General features: G+C 37.2%; 4 protein-coding genes across 4 annotated transcripts; 2 read left to right on the forward strand and 2 right to left on the reverse strand.

Moving 5' to 3' along the window:
- Positions 1-102: 102 nt before the first annotated feature.
- On the forward strand, positions 103-6,192 carry LOC144436624 (putative imidazolonepropionase). The gene is made up of 8 exons (XM_078125453.1): positions 103-264; positions 828-934; positions 1,390-1,454; positions 2,451-2,728; positions 3,214-3,439; positions 3,723-3,941; positions 4,334-4,494; positions 5,048-6,192. The coding sequence occupies exons 1-8, from the start codon at positions 122-124 to the stop codon at positions 5,136-5,138; spliced, it is 1,290 nt and encodes a 429-aa protein (XP_077981579.1). The 5' UTR covers positions 103-121; the 3' UTR covers positions 5,139-6,192.
- Positions 6,193-6,592: 400 nt separating this feature from the next.
- Positions 6,593-8,513, reverse strand: LOC144439693 (small nuclear ribonucleoprotein F). Its single transcript, XM_078128931.1, has 4 exons — positions 8,468-8,513; positions 7,816-7,941; positions 7,287-7,351; positions 6,593-6,940 (listed from the first exon to the last, which is right to left on the reverse strand). Exons 1-4 carry the CDS (start codon positions 8,474-8,476, stop codon positions 6,874-6,876), a joined length of 267 nt encoding a protein of 88 aa, XP_077985057.1. The 5' UTR covers positions 8,477-8,513; the 3' UTR covers positions 6,593-6,873.
- Positions 8,514-8,765: 252 nt separating this feature from the next.
- Positions 8,766-11,438, forward strand: LOC144440470 (mediator of RNA polymerase II transcription subunit 20-like). Its single transcript, XM_078129841.1, has 4 exons — positions 8,766-8,878; positions 9,734-9,876; positions 10,293-10,552; positions 11,152-11,438. The coding sequence occupies exons 1-4, from the start codon at positions 8,865-8,867 to the stop codon at positions 11,365-11,367; spliced, it is 633 nt and encodes a 210-aa protein (XP_077985967.1). The 5' UTR covers positions 8,766-8,864; the 3' UTR covers positions 11,368-11,438.
- Positions 11,394-13,573, reverse strand: LOC144443303 (mitochondrial import receptor subunit TOM6 homolog). Its single transcript, XM_078132784.1, has 3 exons — positions 13,479-13,573; positions 11,978-12,101; positions 11,394-11,593 (listed from the first exon to the last, which is right to left on the reverse strand). The coding sequence occupies exons 1-2, from the start codon at positions 13,571-13,573 to the stop codon at positions 12,002-12,004; spliced, it is 195 nt and encodes a 64-aa protein (XP_077988910.1). The 3' UTR covers positions 11,394-11,593; positions 11,978-12,001.
- Between the last annotated feature and the right edge of the window lie 5,304 nt (positions 13,574-18,877).

The following is an 18,877-nucleotide window of genomic DNA, read 5'->3' on the forward strand; positions in this document are numbered from 1 at the left end:
ATAACACTTCCTTGTGATCGCCGGGGACCCGTCAAATGAGGGCGTACTTATGTAGGAGAAGAAAAAACGTTCAGTCTACACTCATCCGTCCGTGCCAGTCCATGAGTCAGTCGGGTCAATCATGCACAAGCTACTGGTACAGCACGCAAAGCAAGCCGTTCTTGTCTGCAAAAATGGGGAGAAAGTGTTGAAAGGGGATGCTATGAAAAATGTAGCTGTGATTGAAGAAGACGGTAAAAATGGGATTAGCATCGTTATTGACTGGTTGGTACTGTAGTGGTAGAGTACAACTTACAAGTTACTATATTTTGATTAGCCAAAGTTCAACGAACTCTTGTGTCCTCATATGTGAATGTGATAATTATATTATACTGGTGAACAGTCATGTAATCAAAGTGAATCAGTTTTAATTGATTTTATGAATAGTAATCGCCCCACAAAATAGTTTTAAAGAACTTTACTACGTATTACAATAAATTGTTCCTTTTATAAATGCTAGTTTCACGTTTATTACAACTGTTCTGAAGCCATCACAGCCTACAATCAGCTGTGGTTGGTTTACTTGTTTGCCTTTCCAACCTCAATGATATCAGGTGTCTACACAGAACCCACAACTTCATGAATTTTAAGTAAGATTTTTTCTTCCAATAAAATATCTGAATTTGATGTATCACAGTTTATTATTAACTACACTTTGATATATGAATTGGTACTTATATTTAAATGTGAATTATACAGTCCTTCTCTTGATGTATCACATTTTATAACTTCTTGATATATATGAGTTACATTTGAATAAATTATGCAGTCCTTTTTTAACTCTTCAGTAATGGTTTGATTGAAGCTATTGACCATGATGTTAAAATACAAGAGAAATACAAGGAGACTCAATTCACTAAAGTTATTGATGCTACGGGAAAGTCTGTCATTCCAGGTATGGCATTGTTGATAAGATTGCCATATGCCAAAAACCAGTCAAAAAGCTAAATAAATGTACAAATCCGTCAACATTCTCTCTATCTATCCATCTATCTATCTACCGACATACCTCCAGGCTCCTCTACCCACCCACCCACTCCTATCTATCTATCTATCTATCTATCTATCTATCTATCTGTCTGTCTGTCTATCTATCTATCTTCTATCTATCTATCAAATATCTCTCAAATATCTATTAAATACATGGAACTCTTGCGAGTAAATACTTTTCAAAGATTTCTGTTTTACAATCAAACTAGGTTGAGTCTATAACCAGTAAAAGAGACAAGAATGATTGACAAACTGTCAGTGTTCTGTTTTTGTTGGCAGTTTTTGTACAATCTATAGTAATGAACTGTTGATACATACGTTAGAAAGAAAGTTGATTTGTTGATTAAACATACTTTATAGGTCTGGTAGATGGACATACACATGCTGTATGGGATGGTGACAGAGTCAAGGAGTTTGCCATGAAGGTTAGTTATATCACACTCATTACAATTTGTACCTATACCAGCAGTGTGGCTTTATATAAATGCAACATTTTGACATCACATAGGATGCCTTCTGCTGGGTAGAAATATGATGGATGAATGAGTGGCACAGTACCATCCTGTGTAATTCAAAACGTTGGACTTGTATGAAGAAGTTTTTTAAACCTGGACAATGTGGCTTACCTTTATCCTGATTGTTATATATACATACAAGATACCATAGAAGATTATTAGATAGCATGCAAAATAGACTGTAGGATACATCGTGTTGCTCTGCCCTCACCGGCCTCCTCTCTCTCCCAATGTGTGAGCGTGCCCCTTATGATGTACCTTACAGACTGCATTCAAAGCTACATTCCAGAAAACATTCCATATCATTTTACTTGGTGGTTTGAACTACTACACTGGATCATATCCTTGTTTGAACAGTAAACTTAAACATAGTTAATATAAGAGGAAATGTCAAATCAAAATTTATACCCACCAGTAGTAAAAGTAAGAAAACTATTGTATCTTACTGTGTTCTGTAATGTAGTGTATAGACTGTAAGCTACGTCATGTCATTCCATCCTCAATACTGTGTGTGTAATGACATCAATTGTGTCAATATTCCATTTATTGATTTATATACTTATTTCTGTACACCTTTGAATTGATACATGTAATGGGAATAAACTACTGTACTATGGATGCTTTGAATTTTGTTTAAAGTAAAACAGTAAATAAATAAGTTCAAGATAAATAAAGAAACACCATAAAAGATCAAAAGTAAAGAGTCAAATGACAAATGTAATATTACTTGTACACCCTTACATGCAATATTTCATTAATGCACTTTTACCTACAGCTTGAATGGTTCAAATTATTTAAAAAGTTGGTAGTTCAGTTCAGTGTGTTTTCACCAATAGCATAGGTCTGTGTTCATTATTACTAGAGTTTGAAATTGATAATTGTTCGATTTGATATCCTCATGATCAGTTAGCTGGTGCTTCATACATGGAAGTACACAAAGCTGGAGGAGGTATCAACTTTACAGTGGAGCACACACGCAAAGCATCAGAAGACAGACTGTATGAATTGTACAAGGAAAGACTTAACAGAATGCTGACTTATGGTACTACTCTGGTAGAAAGTAAAAGTGGTTATGGCTTAGATGTTGAAACTGAAATCAAAATGTTGAAAGTTATCCAAAGGGCCAAGAGAGAACTACCAATTGAAATTTCTGCTACTTTCTGTGGTGCACATTCTATTCCAAAGTAAGTAAGTTAAAGGGCCTTCCTGAACACTGGACAATTTTAGTAATTTTCTATTTGCAAATTTATAAATAATCAAACTGTGCATTTTGGCCAGTTTTTATGTCCATGGACAATGGGATGTTATTGCACACAAACTTTCTAACAACACATACATTTCACTTCCTTCATTAAAAAAGGCTTGATTCCAGCAGTAAGGTGCAATAGCTTAATGAGTACATCATCAAATATTCTAGCTCAAAAAAAATGGTGGTCTGATATTCTAGTCAAGTCAGGGATGTGTATTGATGAATATCAATATAGGATATACATATTGTACAAACTTTTGGTGGGGATATTGTCTTCATTGATATCATGTGATAAACTCAGGGATCGAGTCACATTTTTTCTTGCATACATGAAGCAGTCAGTGATGAGGTAGTACGTTTAAACTCTGAGCACAGCTTGCTTTATGCCCTAACCTGCCATATATGGAATGATTGTTTCAGGGGAATGACAGCGGACGAAGCTACAGATGATGTCATCAACGTTCAGTTACCCCAAGTAGTGAAATTGATGAAGAATGGTGAGCTGGAAGTAGATCATATTGATGTTTTCTGTGAGAAAGGGGTGTTTGATCTAGATCAGACAAAGAGAATTTTACAAGCTGGTGTGAATGAAGGACTAGCTATTAATTTCCATGCTGAAGAACTGAACCCAATGAAATCAGCTGAGGTAAGGTTTTACAATCTAATGACTAACAGATAGTAACTGTATGTCCACGCTGAAAACTAACTCAAATGTATTATGAAATCAATCTTGTTAGTAATTTCTCTTATGATTGAGACCCAATAGTTATACTAACTGTACAGTTCTAAAGTTTGTGAATCTTTCATGTATTCTGAGCACATTTTTCGCCAATTCATGCACTTGATTTTATAACTGAATGTCTGTATGGGACTTTTTAATAATGCACAGGGCATATTTTTTATGGAATTTTATATTTTATTTTAACCAGTTAGGTGCTGAATTAAATGCTAGAGCCATCAGTCATCTAGAGGAGATAAGTGATGAAGGAATAACAGCAATGTCTAAGTCTGGAAGCATTGGTGTACTGCTCCCAACCACAGCATATGTACTCAGATTAAATAAACCACCAGCTAGAAAACTGATAGAAAATGGTGTTGCTGTAGCCCTTGGTACTGACTTCAATCCCGGTGTCTTCTGTCTCTCAATGGTAAGGACAGTGACTGTTTTAATGAAAAAGTACAGCAATTATGTGATGGAATCATTTGAGATAACCATAGCATCTAGTTCGAAATAAGAAAATATGAACAGTGCAGTGCACTATTACCTACAAAGTATTAAAGGTATTTGAGTCAGAACACCTCTGAACAGTACACTGCACTTCTATTTTTATCTACTGATCATTTGAGATTTGAATGGTAGGAGTCAAACAAGTATTTGTAATCTAAATGGAACTTATTAATTCTGTATACATCTGAGTAAACTAAACAAATGGGTAATCGACTGTAACATGTTTTCATGTTTGTTTCCACTGTTGTGCATCTGCAAGAATGTCTTTTCACTGATGTTCAGTTTATATACATATCAATATATTCCTTACAGCCACTGGCAATGCATTTGGCCTGTGTTAACCTTCACATGTCTATGGATGAGGCTTTAATAGCAGCAACAATAAATGCTGCAGCTTCAGTTGGTAAATCTGATAGCCATGGTTCACTGGAGGTCGGTAAAGTAGGTGATCTGGTCATCATCAATGCCCCACGGTGAGTTATCAGTTACAGTCTAGACAATGAGTCTGTCTCTCTCTCTCTCTCTCTCTCTCTCTCTCTCTCTCTCTCTTTCTCTCTCTCTCTCTCTCTCACAACTCAGACTCCATCCCTATCACAAAGAATTCACTTGATGCATTTACTTTCTCAAGACCCATACACCATCAAACCAACTTCATGGTCCTGTTTTCAAGTTTTAGTTGATTTCAAAATTGTTCATGACTGGATCAGTTAACTGTTAAAATAAAACGGAGAGTTTGATCTTACAGAGGTTTGAATGTTGCAGTGAGGAGGGTTTTGTCAAAATTCATTGATAAGAATTACATTTGTAATTAACTTCAATTGTAGAATTCATTGTCATCATTGTTTCTGAGTTTGAGTTAGGGCAAGCAAGCACAAAGATGAAACAGATCCTCTATCATCATTTGTGACATTTAGACATCATCTTCTCTTCTTCATGTCATCCAGTCTAGCTGTGGTGACATGATGAGTTTACTCATTTGTCATACATCACCTTACCAAACAATTTTATCATCTTCTTCATCTTCAGGTGGGAACATTTGATCTATCAGATAGGTGGCCATGATCATCTGATCCAACATGTCGTGAAAAGAGGTCAAGTTGTGTATACCAAGCCATAGACCACTGTTCAGTACTTCAAAGCCATTTGGACCCTAATCACTGCCTCTCAAACAAATGTCAAGGAAACTAACAAATATGTGATCTCCCTATGCATCCTCCATCATCAATGTATTCCACCCCTGGTGGCATATACATGTACAACATATGGTATTTGGTATATTCCGATTTTATTAACCCTTATACCCTAATTTAGGGTAGGATTATATAGACTAAATAAAATCTAATGGCTTATAGGGTTACCATGGAAACAATTGATCTTCAGCAAAGCTTTTAATGCAGTGTAGTATTCAGAAGCATGAAGTTCTGATTTAGTTGTACATACTGCAGTGTGACAGTCTCAAACACACACTCCATACCCAGCATAAATTGTGGACTGTTTTACCTTTGTAATACAATTTATCAAATACCTATGCCCAGATTAATCATTCTTGATGACGTTTCACATAAAATATCACTTCTGATATGGAACATTGATATTCACATTCAACGTCATAAAAAAGTACTTTCTGATTAACAAGATTCCGAGCATAAAGAAACAAAAATAGCAGTCAATGTTTGACATTGATGTTATCATGTATGACCACAGAATACAGAGACATCTTTCAAAACAGGGAAATTTTGATGAAAATATCCATACTCAAATAAATAATACTATTTATGATCATACATTAAATTACAAATTCATACAGGTACATGCATTTCACAATGACATCGCCAATGCTACTATATGCAACCCAATATATAACCTCATAGTAGTGTATACTGGACCAATTTCTTCTAAAGATCATTAGAAATTAATATATCACTACACTCTAGTAGTAAGACAATTCAAAATTGGTTGTGTGGAGTGCTTGACAGATTTTGGCAGCTAACTTTGTCTTGAACGAAGTATAAATATTTACTGAAAGTGTCATGACCAGCTATACATGAGTGTTATAGTTCTTTTATTCTCATTTTAAATAATGGTGCTTTATTGACCGGGACTCTAATTCAGCATAGAGTATTGTTTTCATTATTACCCCTGTAGTGTCCAAGATACTTGTAATGCCATGTCACAGCCAGTCTGAGACATATGAATGTTTTGAGAAATAAAGCTATATTTTAAGAAAGTAAATTGTGTGATTCCTTTTTCCCCAAGAAACTCTTATGTAATTAATGTACTACATTTGTATCTGTCCCCTGGTGCACAGTGGAGGGTGTATGCCTAGTGTACAGAGAGACAACATTCTTGTAGAAGTGACATTTTCAATGGGTTATCAAGAGACACACTGAGTGATACATGAATGTTTCTGCAATGTTAGTGAAATTTGAAGTCTATTTGGTTACCATATCATTCATTTACACTTCTTTCCACAGTTACTTGTACTTGTAATCTCTATACTTTAACATGAACAGAAAGTACTGATGTCTTTGTGTTAGCAATGAAGAGTCAAACAAGATGCTTTATGTTCTAAAAAGTTTACTGGTCTTGACAAAAACAATTGAAAACACAGATAAAATGTTGAATAGCAGAATACATACATTGATAATATGAAAGTTTACATTACACTACATGATTGACTCTTAGTGATTTGAATGACGGGGGAAAAAAACATTGAAATTATAGTGGATCAAACAATCCTTTCTTCACAAGGATAGTACAAATACCCCCCCCCCCCCTTTCAATCTTTGTTGTATGGTGGCAGTAGACATAAAACACTCAAGTATAAAATGTTCATGTTGTGTTGTCTGCTGTTACTCCCTCATTTCACCATCCTCTTCTTCCTCTTCAACACCCCTTACATACATCACGTTGTTACATCTATGGAGAAAGAATTGAATTATTAAACACTTGTTTGATCATTCAACATTACCAGAGTGACTGACATCGGTTCATTTTTTTGGACATTATTATTTGTAAAACGTTTGCAGCATTGATCTATGAAGTGCTACAGAATTACAATTATCAGTTTATATGCATTGTGAATATCACTGCATAACACACTACATACACAGTCATTAACACAACTGATATGTATATGATGGCAACTGTTCTTCAGATGTAATAATTACAGCAGTGGTGGTGGTGGTGTATGACTCAATTTAACTAGATTTGAAAATTGCAAGTACATTCACCAGCTGACACTTCAATATTTGGCTATACCTACCTTATGAGTACTTCACCAAGGTTCCCTGTTAAAGTTCCATCAATGAATTCTTCTGTGTTGGCCAACTGATAAAGATTGAGAGAGAAAAATTATTTAAGAAGTGAAAGAAATGGTGTTCCAATGACTTTCTGATTCTTCCTCCTTCAGAAGAGTCCAAATTATATAGGGCAAGTGTAATGTCTGCAGCTGATCATCACACCAAAACTTTGTCTACCTCATCAGGAGTGTTACTATTATTGAATGAGAGGTTTAAAAATGTTGACTTTCAATGATATTTGGAGATCAGTGACCATAATTATAGTTACCAGGATAACTTTTTTATCTGCCAATTTAACATATTTTGGGGAGACAGGAATTACTAATGACTCGGTGTTGGCATCCAAAGAGCTTTGGGGCCTTTGAATCTCTTGAGAATGGCGTCATATATACATATAAATATACTTGACACCGTACTCAAGTCAAAGATGTCTCAATCTATGCATGGAAGTACTCTCATGGTCTGTGTACATCCATCATGTGGTCCACTAACCTGTAGATTCATATATCCATCAACTGATACCAAATAGCCTTTGTACTCCATTCCCCATTTAAGTTTGACCATAACTGGTTTTCCTGTCAATCCATTCAGGAAAGGCTTGGGATTCAGTGGTAATGCCTGAAAGTTATCAATGACAAATATCATGAATATTGGCACAAACAAGATTTATACATTGACATGTGTTACTGTTAGCATAGATACATCTATCCAATGGTTTGCACAAATACTAGAAAACTTGGAAGCACTTTTTTTATGAACATTTACTAATGATGCATACATTTTATTTGTAATCAGAGAAATGTTATAGGTCTGTCTATAAATTCATCTGGGCCATATAGCTTCACATACACAATGCTTAACGACAATGTACAGACAGATTCACATGTGCAGACTACAGTAGTACTAGTAGTGAGACAGCCTACACTGTACAGTGTGCAGTACTACTACTACTAGTAGTAGTACTAGCGGAAATCGATGCCTGAACATCAACAAACAAAAGAATGGTGGAAATGATAGAATGCAACTATGTCTTGCTTTCCCACATAGAAAAGCGTACTTAAGCAAGTATTAATATCGTATCATAGATAATAGATATTCGATTAAACGCTGCAAAGAAACAAATTTCAAAATAAACGTCACTTACCGCCGCCATTGCTAACCACGCTTACTGTACGTTTTACTGAGTTTGCGCAAAAGTTAAACCCCCTAAGTAGGTAAAAAGATGTACCCACTACAAATTTACTCGTTGTAATAAATTGTGCGGGAAAACGAACGCGAACGACCTTTCTTCTTAAAAATGTTAATCCCCTGAACAAGGCCAAGACTGTTTCTCTATTGTTGTACACAAAATAGATTGCAAATCACCTGTGATGTGTAAAAAAGGGCTTCGGTATAGGCGAAGAGAAATACCAAACAACCATACAAAAGAGCGGTGAGGAAAACAAAACACAGCACAGCACTCCATAAACATTTGTGTACTTCATAAGCACAGACGTTGTTTCATCTTGGCTGTTTCACTAAAGGGCAGTGAAAACTTCAAGATGGGGGTTACATGGTAAGTTGAGTATATGCAGAGGTGCATTTAACATGGGGAGGAGGTATATGAGATGATGAAGATACAGGTGATGAAGATGACAATGAAAGGGATGGGGGGGGTGATTTGTTGACTGATGCAGACCTTTTGACAGGAGAACAGAGCTTTTGCACTTAACTGTTTTCTCTGTATATGAAAGACAAATCAATACATAAATAAGTGCAACCAATGGCAATGAAACAGTTTCATTTGAGCATTGGGTATGATTTGTATTGTGTGACAGGTAAACAGCTGCATTATAATTTACTGAACTGGTCAGAAATTATATAATCTCAAAACAATATAATTATATCAAATTTTCTGGTGTGAAATACACCAAATGTGCTTGGTTGTTGCACTTTAATCTGATTTAATTTGGGTAGTTTTTGTTTGAAGTTACTCTGTGATATGTATACAATCTGGTAAGAAAGAAGTGGGGGATTATTTTTTATAACTTGCCATTTAATGATACATGTTTTGAAAAATAATTATCTACTGTGCATTGTTAAGCAGAAGTTGATGAAAGTTTGTTTGTTTTTTGGCAGAATAAATATAGACTGTACACCAGATGAAGCAATCACTTTTATTTCAATTTTATTTAATTTTATTCATAATTACATGTACTTTTATTTCTAGTAATTTACAGGATATATGAAAACTTGGTGTGAGAATTTCAGTGACGTGTGGTTCACCGACTTCCAATTCAACTATAATCAGTGGTAGTTATTATCTATGACTAACAATAATTGCATTATTGACTTTTTCTCAAGGATTTATCATTTGAAACCCATGCGTTCCATATTAAGTGTTGACCATCATGTGTTTTCTTTATGACAGTGTTTGTCAGTGGCCTGTCCCTGAAAACAAAAGTGAACAACAAGTGGTTGATATGATCACTAAAAGAGCAGAGCTACTTGGTGCCAGCAAAGTGGGTACATTCTGTGTGGATTGTGAAACTTACCAATCATCAATGGCCATTGGTAAGTATGTGTGTAATTTTTGGAGAAGAAATGTCTGTTTCCAAATTTCAGTGACCAGTATCATGTATGCATTGTGAAGTTTGCCAATCATCAGTAGCCATTGGTAGGGGCTAGGTATTGTGTGTATGCATTCAGTGACTTCCCAGCCATGTTACATTTTGTAAGTATTGTGTGTGGATTGTAAACAATAATACCAATCATCAACAGACATAGGTATGTCTTGTTAGACTTATCATTCATCAACGAGCAAAATTGGTGTCTTTTAATGAGTGTATTGTGGACTTACCAATCATTTCTTGATCATTTATTGCTGCCACAGCAATAAAAGCTATGCCATAACTTGCAAAAAATCTCCAACTTTGGAACAAGATTGATTTGTGACTGACAAATCTTTCTTCATTGTCAATCATTTATAGTCCCACAGAAGACCATTCATGTGATGCACAACACAGAGCAACCACTCACTTGTTATACAATACTGGAAAATCCTGGCTCCTCTAACTGCTTAGTTGCTGATACCATGTTTGACCAAGTTATGCAAAAACTAAAAGGATTTTACATGCCAAGAAAAGCTGCCAAGATTGAATCCAAAGGCCAACACTATGAACTTGGTGATTTTGTCATCAAAATTGGAACAGTTTCAGTTGGACCAAGTACCAAGGGTATTCTGTTTGAGGTAAGACCAATCATATTGGCAAATACAGTGCTGGTAAGCTAAGCATATGAAGCATATAGCGTTTGTCTACATAAACAAATAAAGCACAGCATTGAGTACACTTACCCCGGTAATTGAGTTCATTGTGTCCATAGCCAAGTACTTTCATATTTAGTCAAAAGGGAAAGTATTTGCCTTTAATATTACAGTTCAACTGAAATGATGGAAGCTATTATTATTATTAACATAATGCAATAATGCATATTATTATCAGCAATGGCTGTCTAAAGGCTTAAAGTTATTGCCATATGGTGAACATGAATGACCTTGGAAAATGAAAATATGTCTACAGAGCAAATGCTATGCTGAGCTGTCAGCGCTTTTTGGTCATACCCTGAATGAAGAGTATTGACAAGAATGACAGTATTGTGTCCAAAGAATGATGATGTCATTAGAGATGCATTGCATACACAATATGTTAAAGAATTCATTCACCATCTAACAAACATAAAAAGTTTATCTTAAAAGTTTTTGGCAGCAAAGCTTATTTGAAGTCATGCAGATAACCTCAGAAAATGGTATATACTCAAGATTTTTGTCGTGTATGTATTATTCTACAGGTTGAATACACACCATGTGTAGTTGTAATGGACTGTTGGAATCTACTGTCAGAGTTCATGCAAAGCTTTATGGGAACACACACACCATCATTACCACTGTATCTTGCTGGCAAACAAGATGCCAACTACACTCCTACAGACACTATCATGCAATATCTTGACCATTTCAACACTTTTATGGGAAGGAAACCTGTATTACCACCACCACAAAGATAGATCACTGTACACCATTGTCATGTTTATGTGTATTTTTTATTGTAATATTTTCATAAATAAAATCATGTAGAAACCCATATGAATGTGTGTTGACAACTATTATCAGTCTGACATTTCTAAGTTACACTTCAAGAACTGTATTGAGTGTCACAAAAAATCCTGTCTTCCTGGTAAACTCTCATTAAGATCTTGTCAGCTTTGTTTGTCCACTCTTCAATCTGCAAAACTAACAAAAAGTAAAATCATGTTATGTTTTAGGAATATGTATATGGACTTTACTACAACTACCGAGGTAGTACTGAAATGTCCACGTCAGGGACATCAACACAGAGTAATTAACATTATTGCATGACTAAGGTCCATAGTAGACAGATCCAAACTCTGCAATTGTTTCAATTTTTACCATTCAAGAGCGACGTTATTTTATAGTTGAATTTGATTCTTGGAACCACGTACAATGTGTTTTCAAATGAAATGTCACAATGACATGCAATTATTTTATTGTTGTCCAAGATGCACATGTTATATTGCTGTGAAGTCATGCTTTATGTATAAGAAGATACACGGATCCTTAAGTAATTTAAACAGAAAAAATAATTACATGTAGTACCGGTTGCTTTCTGTCTTTCCACTCTTATGCTACAGGTTGTGGAGATCCCATAACATCAACATCTGCAAATTCTCTAGCCAACCATATACCAACACCAAACAGCAAAAGATTTCTGACAAACTGCCTGCAAGTGACAAAACATAGCATTTTAATGTTGACAGACTTGTCAATGAATAATTAATCAGTCATTATGAACTACTTTATAATGTATGAAAACATTTTAAAGCTGCACTAACAGTAGCTCTGGGTGTATACGCTACGAGGTTCGACATGTCTTCCCCCTCCGCTATGGTTCTTCCCTATTATAAATAGCAAGACTGCGAACAGATTTCATTTGCACAGATTTAAACCAACCCATACCCTTGCTAATGGCAATAAAAGTATACTAAGAACAACTTTAGATCATTAAATGTAACCTACGTCTTGTCTATTTTGTCGTTTCTTGTCTTAACATTCACTTGAGCTGCAAAATGTGCAACATGACAACGGCTTAAATGTGTACAAGGTTGTGCACATGTGCAATATTGAGCTAATCTGTTTGCATGACTTACTTAGTGAACGTAACTCAAGAATTGACAGCATACACAAGACGTAGGTTGAATTTAGTGATTTAAAGTTCATTTCTGTATTTTATATAGTCATTAGCAAGGGTATGGGTGGTTTTTATTCTGAAAATCTGTTGAATGAAACCTCGCTATTATGAATATGTTTACCAACAGGTGATTCCATACTTTTCATGATGTACCATATTACAAGTAAGTCATCATATCTAAGTTTCTAGTTGCAATAAGTGCAGCGCTAAATGAAAGATTTGTGATATTATTTATTTTGTTATCTTGTTAGCTGTCTGTCTGCATCTCTATCTGCAAATGTCACAAAAAGTAGCTTTAATGGGTAAACCACCATTGTGTATTAAACATCATATATTAAACATGAGGAAGTCGTCAACCCTCCTAGGCCTACCTTAGGTTTCATAACAGGTTAGTCGAGGTCAAAGTTCAAACCGATTAGCTGCAATAATTGTATTTATAATACTTTTTTTATTCTTTTTTTAATAATTTGTGACATAATTTTTAGTTTGACTTTTTATTTTCTTACTGGGTTTGCAAAGAAAAACAAGTTCTTGAGGAGGACCGAGAGCGACGGAGTAAAACCGCTACAGACTACAGACTACTGACTACGTACTGCATCTAAAACTCGATTTTATATTATAATAATTATATGTCCAATTATAATAATAGTACAGTTCGTCTGCAAGACTTTAAATGGATATATTCCTAACAAGAAATACGTATGTGGACTCGTCAAGGGAGTTGTACTCGGCCCGTTACAGCTTCTGTCATTTTAGTCCGATTTTACTTAAAACACGTGAACCACGAGTGGTGCCCATGCCGCATGCCGTGCATGTGCAATTGACAATGTTGATAAACATATAGCGTTCATTAATGCTGAAAATAAATGTCGTCAAAATATCACACGTCAGAGATAATATAATATGTACCTTTTTGTTGGATTTTTATACAAATCTTTAACACTGGCGACGATTCCTGCCCCAGGTCTAGCTTTTGGAGCAGGTAATGCTTTCTCGGGCGCCATTTTTAAATTAGGTATCCTTAAGTTAACGATCAATCGCAAAATTTAATTAGGCAAATAGTGCGCCCTCACGAGTGAACTATTATAGTGTGCTGATAGGCCATAGGGGCGTGTAATACTAGTATTATTTCATAGATTGTTGTTTTCCAGGTCTACTGACTAAATATAACAACCTTTTGACTGTATATCTACGTAGTATAGAGATTGATACATTTGTAGCAGCAAGATTCGTATGATATTTTCCTAAGAAAACGGCAATCTAAGCAATAATACAGGCCCCTGTGGTACAGGACCCGGGTATAGGACAGACCAGACAAATACCTGACCTTTTTAGAATGTTGCACATGAAGAATAAAAAAGATGGAAGACACTCATGTTGGAAAGTAGTCGCATTTCATGTAGTTTCAGTATTTATTGATGACACAGGACTATTTGCACAACTAAAATATACCATTGCAATATGTTTAGGCCAAGAGTGTACAAAAAAATGGCTTGGCTAAATAAATTGACAATTGCTCGTTTATGAACAAAACGTATATGTATATTGATACATCACGAGCGTTCGCCGCCATTGGATATACGTAGTCTATGTTACCGAGAAAGTTGGCGCAAAAAATCAGATCAGGTGATGGGTATATTTTATGCTTTGTAATGGTTTAGCTCCTTTGAGCGTAGTTTAAATAATACAGTGTGACAGACAGGCCAAAGTGACGTGAGACTTCACGAGACTTGTAGCATACGAGATTTGATATTGGCGCCTGGGCTGTCACACATGCCTTGTGTGGAGAAAAGTTTCTCTGGTTTTTCCACGAGCAATAAGAGCTTACGTCTGCGTTGTGGATAACACTGGGTGTAAGAAACCAAGAAGAAACTTTTGCGACACGCCAGAAGTCACAGTGGAACTTTCTAAAGACAATATGCATGATATGGAAGGACCCGTCAAGAAGGAGTCCGATATGTCGGCACAAGCCACACGCGCACATGCTGGTGCACATGGACCCGCTACATCAGTTAGCTCACCAACGTCAACTGAACAAGACATACTTTCACTGACCCCAAACGTGGAGGTAATGTTGTGGGCCGAAGGGAGTGGACTAACCACAGCAACGATGGCTTTGTTGGGCGCTAATGGTTTTGTAACTTTAAATTCGATAAAAAGAATGAAACCCGAAGATTTGATTTTAATGAAAGTGAGCCCTCTAGCGCAGTTTAGACAACTAGAAGCAGCATTGGAGGAGTTGCACACAAACAAACACACGGCAACAAAGATGGCGGCGGCCATACCAAAAACAAACGCTCCGGATAACCCGTCACCGATCGTCAACAACACACCAGAGGCAGCATCACCACACACTGAATTGGATTCCGCACCAGTCTCGTTGGATGGGATGCTTAAATTACTACGTCAAGATGATGGCAGTGGTCCTCAAAATCGTGCCCCTATTCCAGAACGAATGGACTTAGATCCATTGGTGTATCTTAAACCAAAAACACTTGCAGGTCAGAAACATTTGGACATAGTAGATTATGTCCCCGGATCATTCACTGTTAAAATGGACAAGACTTTGTTATCTGTGGGTGAAGGGGACATGAAGTTGGTGTTGGAATCTGGGCCAAACAAGCCAGATTTAAATGCTGTTACACCACAACAGTGGGCAGCTGCTAATGCTCGTATTTTATTTGAATTTATTTCAAATCATGCATATGATATGGTACAGGTTAAGCAATATCTTGCCTATACAGTTAAGATATCACAACTAGCTGATAGATATGAATGGGTTTCGGTTTTGCTGTATGACCGTGAATTTCGAATGTTGCAGTCTGCATACAACTTACCCTGGGGTACTGAATCTCAACATCTGTCTACAGTGTACCTCAGAGAGAAAGTACCAGTCATAACTCAGACCAAAAATGGTAAAACCTCAGGTAGGGTTGTGCAGACTGCACCATTGGATAAGCGGACAGGAAAACCAGTTTGCTTAGGTTTTAATAGGGGTGATTGCAAGTTTGGTGTAAAATGCAATTATAGTCATGTCTGTCAAATATGTTTTCAAAAACATGCTAAGCTCTCACATCCTGGTGAGAAAAATGACTCTGCAGCAAAAAATGCCAGTGCGTAGGGGATCTTCCTCTCCCGCCTCTTCACCCTAGCGCATTGAATTATGAGGCATGGGTCACTGAATTAGCACAGGATGACCCAGACAGAGACTTTATTTTAGATGGGGTTTTAAATGGGTTTCATATAGTGGACCATGATGCTATGATAGTTAAGGTTGAACAGAATAATTACAAGTCGACCACTAACCATGGACTTAGAGATGCTGTTGAAGCTCAGATTCGTGTTGAATTGAGTGAGGGTCGTTATATGGTTACTAAAGACAAGCCAGACATTATAAGTGCACTTGGTGCTATACCTAAGGCAAACTCAACAGATGTTCGCATTATTCATGATTGTAGTCGCCCACATGGTGCGGGTCTTAATGATTATGCATCAGCACCTTCTTTCACTTACCAGTCTTTAAATGATGCTATTGATTTGATACAGCCAGGTGCATACATGGCAAAGGTTGACCTTAAGTCAGCCTACCGGTCTGTACGTATACATCCTTCCAATTACAGGGCCACAGGCCTCAAGTGGACATTTGATCAACATAATTCACCGACATATATGTTTGATACTAGGTTACCTTTTGGGGCCAAGAGGTCTCCTATGATTTTTCATCGCATTACTCAAGCAGTGCGTCGTATGCTCAATAGAATGGGGATTAATAGTGTTGTTGTTTATCTTGATGATTTTTTGATCATTGCCGATAGTTATGAGGACTGTCAAGCGGCCCTCAATGCCTTACTTCAGCTGTTGCGTAGACTTGGGTTTGCCATTGCTTGGCAAAAGGTGGTAGGCCCAACACAGCGTATTACTTTTTTAGGAGTCGTGATTGACTCTGTTGCGGAGACTTTATCCTTGCCGTCAGACAAATTGCGCGACTTGTCTGACCTGCTTGTGCCTTTCAGAAAGCGAAAGCGCGCATCACAACGCCAATTGCAATCCCTTGCTGGGAAATTAAACTGGGCATGTCAGGTTATTCAGGGAGGTAGAACTTTCCTCCGCCGTATACTTGACACAATGGCTAAGCTTAAGAAGCCAGGGCACAAAGTTAAATTGTCGACTGAATTTTTTGCAGATTTAGAGTGGTGGATCCAGTATTTGCCGATTTTTAATGGTACTAAACATTTTTTAAATAGGGTTCCTATTACTGATGTTCATACAGACTCATCAGGTCGTGCAGCAGGAGCTTTCTTTCGCAATGATTGGTTTTACTACCCATGGTCTGACTGGCCGACTGTGGCTGACTTTCATATAAACTATAAAGAAACACTGGTAATTTTGCTGGCAGCTGTGCGCTGGTCACCATGTTGGGCAAACCACAAGGTTATCCTTTACACTGACAATATGACTGCAGTCAGCATCATAAACAAAGGTACTACCAGAAATAGATTTGTGATGAAGGGTCTGCGGTCCCTGTTTTGGCTATCAGCCAGGTACAATTTTTCAATTCATGCTGTTTATATTCCAGGTAAACAAAATGATATTCCAGATGCTATCTCCAGGCTACATGAACCAGGACAGTTTCTTCGCCTTCATACCCTTTTACATCCAACAGGGACTGTCCACCCATGTTGGACATATGATAACTTACCCTACCATATGTCTTACTCCTCACTACAAACTGTTTATTCACAGATCCACAGGTCACGCAGTTGGAAACAGAGCTTGACTTGGAAGTAGAAAGATATCGTTCAAAAGCATTCGCCACTAGCACAAAACGTACATACAGTACACACTGGAGATCATATATTGAATTCTGTTTGCGCATGGGATATCCGCCAGTTCCTGCTTCATCCCTCATGGTGTGCAGATATGCAGAGTACTTGGCACGTAGGCTTAAATTTACTTCAATCCGACAGTATTTAAACATTGTTCGCATTTTGCATCTTGAGCATGGGTTTGACAACCCCTTGCAGGATAACTGGTTCCTGACTATTCTCTTGCGTGGCATTGCTAAAGATAAGGGAACCTTTGTTGACAGGAAACTCCCAATTACTCCTAAGCTTCTACTTGGTATTAGACAGCAATTACATTTTCAGGTTGCCTCTGATGCCGTTTTCTGGGCAGCCTGTCTAGTGGGTTTCTTTGGTTTATTGCGTAAGTCAAATTTCTTGGCACCATCGGCCACAGGGTTTGATGGCACTAAACATCTTTCTCGTAATGCTTTCGAGGTTCACCCATGGGGACTTGCCATGTCCATTCGATGGTCAAAAACTATTCAAACTAAGGATCGGGTGCTAATGGTGCCTCTCCCCATGGTACCCAGCCATCCACTCTGCCCTGTATGGGCTGTTGCTAAGGCTTTCTCTTTTTCAATCAATGCCCCTGGGGAAGGACCAGCTTTTGTACTGCCCTGTGCCAATGGGGAATTTAAACCGCTTCTCCCGTCTACCTTTTGTAGTAAGCTGCGTAGACACCTAGGCCATTTAGGAGTGTCAAAGGAACGTTATTCAGCTCACAGCTTGCGCCGGGGCGGTGCATCTTGGGCTTTGCAGTGTGGTATTCCTGGAGAGGTAATTAAGATTATGGGGGATTGGCAGAGTGATGCCTACATGAAATATTTAACCTTACCCCTACTGTTTAAAGTTAACTCAGCCTTACAGTGCACTTCCTCTTTACCTACATCCTACAACTAACTCTCACTAACTCAAGTATTGGATGTTTGGGGACTTACCTTGTAGTAAAGTTAGTTAAGGATTAAAGTTCCCTTTGTTACCAATACCTCTGTGTGTGTGTGATTTAAGGTTTAGCTCCTTTGAGCGTAGTTTAAATAATACAGTGTGACAGACAGGCCAAAGTGACGTGAGACTTCACGAGACTTGTAGCATACGAGATTTGATATTGGCGCCTGGGCTGTCACACATGCCTTGTGTGGAGAAAAGTTGTTTTTTTTCTCTTGTTACTGTAAGCATTTATAGTGTTCAATACTTTTGTAGAACATTGTCTCTTTGCATTGTATCTTTAATGATGTAATCTTGTAACCCCTATGCAGGGGAAGCCTTTGTCCTTCAGGGGACTTACCTTGTAGTAAAGTTAGTTAAGGATTAAAGTTCCCTTTGTTACCAATACCTCTGTGTGTGTGTGATTTAATGTGGGATTCCCATCATTCGGCGCACACTACCATTTGCACTCACATCTTTTGTATGCAATGTAACAAATAGTCTTTGATTTCTTCTTGCCTACCACACATTCTACACAAC

This window comes from Glandiceps talaboti, chromosome 1, assembly GCF_964340395.1.
Source record: "Glandiceps talaboti chromosome 1, keGlaTala1.1, whole genome shotgun sequence".
Taxonomy (NCBI): Eukaryota; Metazoa; Hemichordata; class Enteropneusta; family Spengelidae; genus Glandiceps; species Glandiceps talaboti.